This window comes from Capra hircus, chromosome 13 (genome assembly GCF_001704415.2).
Source record: "Capra hircus breed San Clemente chromosome 13, ASM170441v1, whole genome shotgun sequence".
NCBI lineage: Eukaryota > Metazoa > Chordata > Mammalia > Artiodactyla > Bovidae > Capra > Capra hircus.
Genome location: NC_030820.1, coordinates 41,872,997 through 41,880,559, shown reverse-complemented (window position 1 = coordinate 41,880,559; position 7,563 = coordinate 41,872,997). Strand labels below are relative to the sequence as shown.

The 7,563-nt window shown below is 55.9% G+C and overlaps 1 protein-coding gene across 2 annotated transcripts in view; it reads right to left on the bottom strand.

Annotated features, from left to right (window-relative positions):
* The window catches only part of SYNDIG1 (synapse differentiation inducing 1), a 109,315-nt gene continuing 104,571 nt past the window's right edge, over window positions 2,820-7,563 (bottom strand). For both annotated transcript variants that reach the window (XM_018057281.1, XM_013968621.2), the window contains exon 4: window positions 2,820-3,977. In XM_018057281.1, the coding sequence (XP_017912770.1) occupies window positions 3,819-3,977 (159 nt within the window). In that variant the 3' untranslated portion in view covers window positions 2,820-3,818. The remainder of the gene's footprint in view (window positions 3,978-7,563) is intronic.

The following is a 7,563-nucleotide window of genomic DNA, read 5'->3' as shown; positions in this document are numbered from 1 at the left end:
GTGAGGTGGGGAAACACCAGGTGAGGAGGAGGCGCCTGGTGGGGGGACACCTGGTGAAGATGGGGCACCCAGTGAGGAAGGTCGCCCGGTGGGGAGGGGATGCCTTGTGAGGAGGGGGCGCCTGGTGAGGTGGGGATGCCTGGTGAGGAAGGGAGGCCCGGTGGGGAGGGGGTGCTTTGTGAGGAGGGTGGCCCGGTGAGGTGGGGGTGCCCGATGAGGTGGGGGCACCCAGTGAGGTGGGGACGCCCGGTGAGGAGGGGACGCCCAGTGGGGAGGGGGGTGCCTTGTGAGGAGGGGGGCCCGGTGAGGTGGGGGCGCCCAGTGAGGAGGGGGCGCCTTGTGAGGAGGGGGCACCTGGTGAGGAGGGGACGCCCAGTGAGGAGGGGGCACCTTGTGAGGAGGGGGCACCTGGTGGGGGGACACCTCGTGAATCAGGATGCCCAGGGAAGCAGGGGAGAGAGGGGTCTGGGGCAGCAGGAGACCAGTAGGCCACAGGCATCTGCAAGGATATGGGAGGGCCTCACTTATGCGAAGCAACATTTCCACGGAGGTCAGAGTCGGACACAACTGAAGGGACTTAGCAGCAGCAGCAGCACCTAGGCTCCTGCCCGCCCTGCCCCCCTCACCCCACCACCCCTGCCAGAGACATGCTGAGAACATAAACCAAGGTCTTTTCGGATCCCTAAGAGTCCTGACCCACTAACATCTGGGCCCAGATGTGATTTCACTCTTTGAAAACCATGGCTGAGGCCACGTGCCATAAGAGGGTGATGGATTAGGATCTGGCTGTTCGGGGGCAGCCTGACTTTGCTGTTTCCAGGGAGTGTAACTTTGGGGAGATTACAGGCACTGGTCTCCGTTGCAGAAAGGGTTTGGACAAGACTGCAGTGAGCTGGCCAAGGGGAGGCTGTGCCCTCAGGGAGACCGAGGAGGTGGCTTCCACTGGGCACTCTGTGGCCCACAGGGGCCGCTGGGGTGGGCCTGTCCCGCTGTACAGCTGCCACATAGGTGGGGCCGGGCGCATCGCCTTCCCTGACCCTCAGCTCTGACTCCCACCCTCTGGCCCTCTCAGGACTCCGTGGGGAAAGGGCCCAAGCGCTGGAGCGAGGCCTGCCCGGGCAGTGTCTATGGAGGCCGCCGTGATTGCAGGTCAGCTTGGGTCTAGGGAGGCATGGCGGCCTCATGCTTTTAGAAGATGGCGTGCAGGCAGCAGCGATGGACACAGTCCCCTCCCCAGCAAGGCCGCGGGGGCCATGGGGGCCGCCCTTAAGTGAGCTTCAGGCCACACGCAGCTGGTCATCAGTCATCCTCTGAAGGTTTGGCCCTGGCCCCCCACCCTCAAGGCTACAAGGCACTGTGTGTGGTCATGGTGCTGGCCCTGGGAAGGCCTGGAGGAGCTGAGGGCATGGGGAGGGCTGAGCATTTCAGACGGAGGCTGAGGGGAGAGAGGATGGAGGTGCGGCAGCAGCCCTGAGGGGAACACTGCCCCCAAAGGTGGCAGGGTGGGTGGGTGGGACGGACTTAAATCCAAAGATAGGCAACTTTGGGCACTGCTTGAGTGAAAAACGGGCATTTTAGGACAAATACAAACAAGAGCACTTCACACAATGGCTCACGATGAATGAATTGGAGAGGCTAAGTTGAAAGGATGGGAGGGTGGCACCAAGCCTGGGGACCGGTCCTCGGGGCCTGTGACCACCTATCTCTGCACCCAGCGGCTGAACCTGGCCTCCAGCCTGTGTTCACCAGCATCTTCTCTCATCACCCTCCCCGAGAGATGAGGACCAAGAAGTGTGCCCACCTGCCCAGGATCACAGCTAAAACCTGGGTTGGTTCGGTCCCAAATCCAGCCTCTCCCATCAGGCTACTCTGACTCTTCCAGAAATCTCTGGGCTTCTTCCATATATCCTGTTTTGAGTGTGGTTGGTTTGCTGTTGGTTTTTATTTATTTTGGCCACGCCGTGTGGCATGTGGGGTCTTAGTTCCTCGACCAGGGATTGAACTTGTGTCCCCTGCGTTGGTCCACGCTGGTTGGTGGACCACCAGGGAACTCCCTAGGGCATGTGTTTGGAGCATCCATAGATTCAAATGCCTGATGGAGCTCAGTTTTGACCGAGGAAGGCAGTGCTAATAATTTTCAGAATGGGTGCATGCTAAGTCACTTCAGGCATGTCTGACTCTTTGAGACGCTATGCACTGTAGCCTGCCTGGCTTGCTGTCCATGGGATTTCCCAGGAAAGAATAACTAGAGTGGGTTGCCATTTCCTTCTCCAGGGGATCTTCCTGACCCAGGGATGAACCTGTGTCTCCCGCACTGCAGGCAGATTTTTTACCATTAGGCCACCAGGAAGTGTTTAAAGTCGAAGAGAAGAGCAGCAGGTGAGGGGATCAAACCTGATCCCTTATCCTAGGACCGTGGTTCTTAATTTCCACTGCACCCTGAAATCACCAGGCTGCACCCCTGATCAATCACATAAGATTTCTGCGGCTGGGACCCAGGAAGCAGGGCCGTCCTAAGTGCCATGGGTGGAACCGCTGTCCTGGAGCGATGGCCTCTGCATGTGTTGAAGTCTCAGGATAAAAATATTTACGGACATGTTCATGTGGGAACCTCAGCACCTGGGGACACTGTGACCCCCCGGCACCCCCAGGACGCCCCGCTGCTGCTCCTGGTGGCTCTGCAGTCACTTTAACAACAAGGAAAAAGCTTCAGTGAAACCCAAGGATTGATATTAATCAGAAAGAAAAGGTCTAAGCAAAAAAAACCAAAAACCTAGAAGATAATTTTTGTTAAATAATGAACACTCGTGAAACAGCCATGAAATGGTATTAAAATGTCTGTGATTACTTATTTCTCAGCATTCATCTGATAACTGAAGCAGCAGGAAGCAATAGTTGCACTTAAAAAAATGACAAGAAAATAGCTATTCATTTAGTCGTGTCCTCAGTAAGATCACTAGTGTCACTGTCGTCACCAAGGTGTCAGCAGGTGGGGAGAAGCATACCCCGGGGTGTCCGCGGCTCCTGGGCCTGGAGTTCCTGGAGCAAATCTGGGTCTTCCAGGGAGAAGTCTGGAGAGGGGCCGGCCTGCCCTTGGCCCCAGATCAACGAGGACCCCAGGACTGCATATTGCTGCATGGTGGCTGCGGAGGTGGGACGTGTTCCAGAGGAGGCCTGACATTCCTCGGCCGGGGACAGCGTGGAGGGAGTGATGTTCTGGGCCTGGGGGCGATTCTGGTTTTGCATTCTCAGGGCTGGACTCATCTGAAGACCCGTGACTGCTGGGGGTCCTTCCAGCAGCTGCTCTGTCTCTCCCCCTACCTGGCCTATTTCCTTCCCGCAGGGAAGGTGCTTGGACGGAGGGGGCGGTGCTGCCAGTGGAGTCAGGCAGGGCCACCGGCAGAAGAGCATGCGTCCCCCGCCCTCTTCCTGTTGCACCATATTCCAAAATAAATAAATAAATGAACACATGTTCCTGTTTGTCTGTTGCTAATGCTCTGGCATTCTGGGCACTGGCCATTAATCCACCAGGATCCATGCGGAGACAGCCTTGAGGGTCAGGATCTTCGGAGCATCCACTGGGAATGGGTCAGCGGTGCCCCATCTGTCCCAAGCTCTACACAGTGCTGTGAAAACGATATGAAAGGGTGAAAACAAAGGGAATCCATAAATCCCAGGGCTTCGTGGCGTCATTGGCTATGACTTACACTGTAACAGCCTCACACAGGTGTATCTCCACCTGTGTGTCCACCCTGGCCAGCCTTGCTCCTCTGTGCCCGCACATGACTGGCCCAGGCTCCTCGTGCGCCCGGGGAAGCTCATAGGTGGTTGCTCTTGGAGAGGTAGGCGATGAGGGCCACGGCCACGCCCACGTAGATGCCGGTCCCTATGGTGATGGAGAGCACAGCCAGGAAGAGGGCCCGCCGGGAGCTGGTGCTGGCCTGATGGAAGTCCCCCTTGGCCACGGCTTTGTTCGTCTGCAGAGGGAGAAGGGAAAAGAGAAAGGGAGCCAAGATGAGGGAGGGGAACAGAGAGGGGACTGGCTGATGGGAGGCCATGCGTGCTCCCAGCCTATGGGAGGGGAGGCAGAGGTGCTGTCACTCACCACCGTCCCCCCTCCCCCTGACCCCTGCCCTGCAAGGCAGGCAAAGCTTAAGAGAAAGAAAGCAAAGCCTCAGGGATGTCCAGACCAGCAGTGGTGAGCTGAGCACCAGCCACTGGAGTCCTGGGTCTCGGGGACAAGGGTGGAGGGTGGGGACGTTACAAGTTGGTGCCTCCTTCTGCCCGGTAGACACTCGAATGATAGTTCTACAGTGTGTTCACACTCACCTCCTCTAGTCCTTACAGCATAGGGGCCCACAGGGAAGGAAACCGTAGTTCTTATACCTGGAGAGGAACCTGCCATCTAAGCTTGTCCAGTCCACTGAGGACACTGAGACTTCATTCCTCAGCCAGTGGCTGAGGATCTGTGTGCCCCACGTCCCCTTCCCGCCATGGAGGGGGTGGTAAATTCACCTACTGGGGAAATGACTCTGGGTGAGACCAACACCTCTATTTCTGGTCACCCAGTTGCACAACAACACACTGGTTTCACTAGATTCTCGATCTGTGGGGTCATGAGTTGGAGGGGAGCATGGAGGCTTTGGATGTTGTGTTGGATTTGGTGCTTTGTGGGGCGCCCACCTCCCCACCGCCGGCCCCGTCCTCCTTGTCCCCTTGACCAGGGAGGCACTGGGCTGTGGGGACCGTACGTGATTCAACTGTGACATCATGGAGGGCCAGCTCTCTGAGTGATGGCAGGTGAGGGTGGAGGCCCCCCAGGGCAGGTGCTCCTGGAGCCCCAGGGGATGGCCAGGAGGGCTGACCCCAGGCAGGGGACAGGGGTGTTCTCACCAAGGCAAAGGTGGGGCCTGCTCCCCAGGTGGGACATCTCGACTCCCTCAGGACCCATCTCCAGAGACCGGCCTCTCACCAGATCCCACTTCTGTGTGTGTTACGTGTATGTCTACATTTTGTGGGCAGGATGGGTGGTGGCACACTGTTTACTCAAACAGTAAACTTGATGTGGTCAGAGGGCAGACTCAGAGGTCACTAGGAAATGGCTTTCTGCCCTCTGTGGTCCTCCCACACCCACTCAGTGAGATGTCGGCTAGAGAAGGGACTCCTTTTTTCTCTAACTTCTGGATCTTGAGTTTTTATGTCTTCTTTCTCAATCTGGGGTCTCGGAAGTGGGCCTGGGGACTCCCTGTGGGTGATCTTTGATGAAGTGGAGTGAAGGCAACACAGGGGGAAGCTCCCAGGACAAGAGTGACCCTCTCGGGACTCTTGGTGGCGAGCCATCCCTGCTGGCATGCCTCACCCCTAAGGGGCAGACCCCACGGAGGCAGGCAGGGGTGGGGACAGACCACTGTCCCAAGAATGGCTCAGGTTTGCCCCACAGAGTACATCATAAAAGAACAGAGATACATGCCACCCCCAGAATGGCTCCAAGGGAAAGAGACAGCGGAAACCCACACTCTCATTTGATCCTGTTGAAAGTGTGAATTCCTGTAGATGGAGAAGAAAACAGATGAGAAGTTGAGGCTATTGCCATTAAATTGATTAAGGAGGAATAGGCTTGTGGGCTGATTAGACTACTTGGGAAATGGAGCACTTGTTATAGCTGGATGTATAGACACACACACAACACAGGTGTTACCTCCTCCTCCGCCGTCCCCGGCAAGCGCTCAAGGGAAATGATGCATTTGTGCACCAAAGACACCTTCAAGAATGTCTGTAGCCACACCGACTGTTGTAGCCCTGACCTGGAAGTCATCCCAACATCCAACCACAGCTGAAGAATAGATAGCAATGGTACCTGATGCAGTGGGCTTCCCAGGCAGCTCAGTGGTAAAAAAATCTGCCTGCCAAGGCAGGGGAGCTCTGTTGTGATGGAGGCGCTTAAGTCTGTGCCACCCAGCCTGGTGGCCACAGTGATGGAGGTGGTTAAGTTTGCGCCGCCCAGCCTGGTGGCCACAAGTCACCTGTAGCTTCAGAGCAGTGGGGTTGTGGTGAGTGTGACTGTGAGTTTTTAATATCATCTGATTTAAATTAATTAAAATGTAAATAGCCAAACGTTAGAGGCCACCATGTTGGGTAGCAGACACCCAGAAGAAATGAGCAGAGGGTCCCATGGGGAGCAGGGAGGAGAGGAAGCCCAAAGGAAGGGGGCAGGATGAACCCAAAGGAGGTGGAAACCCCGGAGGGTTGGTTCAGGCATCAGTGCTGGGGAGCTGTGGTGGGGGGTGTCCCGCAACCAGAAACTGTTCCACATACACACCTGCCTCTGCATTTACCTGTGAATTTGTTTTGGTGGCTCAGTGTCAGGCGGAGATAATGAAACAGAGGCAAGATAAAGGAGGCTGGGGTGACCCTGTGAGGGGGGAAGGCCCATGAAATCTGCAGATGATGGGGGCCTTAGGACTGGGGCATGGAGTGAGCATCCCGGCCGAGGCCCAATGGCCTTGCTCCCAGATGGAATCTCTCAGGGGCTGATGCTGGTCTCCAGGTCTCGTGACACGTGGCAAAGCCCAGAGCTCCATCCCTGCTGGGGGATACCTCCCCCGAGCCCCCTACCCCCGGGAGACGATGCTCCCAGGGTCTGGCACTGATTTTCCCACAAGCTTTTGCCAAAGTCCTCATTTCCTTTGGCTAAGAAATATCTACTGTTGTTTGAGGTTCAGGAAAAACATGACTTTCTCTGCAATATATCCTTGCTTTGGTTTTCTTTCTTTCTTTTTTTGATCACATGGGTTGGGGGATCTTAGCTCCACGACCAGGGATCAAACCTGGGCCCTGGCAACGAAAGCATGGAGTCCTAAGTGCTGGACCACCAAGCAGTTCCCATTGCTTTGTTTTTCTTATGGTATTTTGTATTTTTATTATTAATGTTATTTCTATGGTCTGTTATTTTAGGGGCAAGAACTGCTGAGGTTGGATGAGTCCACATCCACGTGGCTCTCTGCTCGGGTTGAGGGGCCGGGTCCAGGCACAGCTGGGGCAGACTGGGCAGGACACAAGGCTGGTGCCAGACTCCCACCTCCAAGGAGCGCGAGGGACGCACTCTCTGCCTCCCAACCACCTCTCTGGAAATTTAGAGCACGCTGGGCACTTTATGGCTCATTTTTCCTCTAGCGCCATATCTGTTGGGCTGGATTACATTTCCTTGCATTATCGCAAAGCTGATTTCCCTTCTTTATTACTGTCTCCTGCTCGCTGTGCGCCAACGGGCACTTGGAGCTGTGTGGGGTGAGGAGGTGATTGTGTGGCGGTTTAACAGGCTCCTTCGGGGAGGGAGACCCTCTGCGGCCGCGTCTCACTCAGCCCCACACACGCATTTCTTATGTGTGTTCAGTTCCACGTGCATTGCTGTGACCCTTCTCTCCTGCTTTTATTTATTTTTAATTAAAGGATAATTGCTTTACAGTATTGTGTTGGTGTCTGCCCTTCATCAACCTGAATCAGCCATAGGTAGACATATGTCCCCTCTCTCTTGAACCTCCCTCCCACCTCCCTCCCCATCCC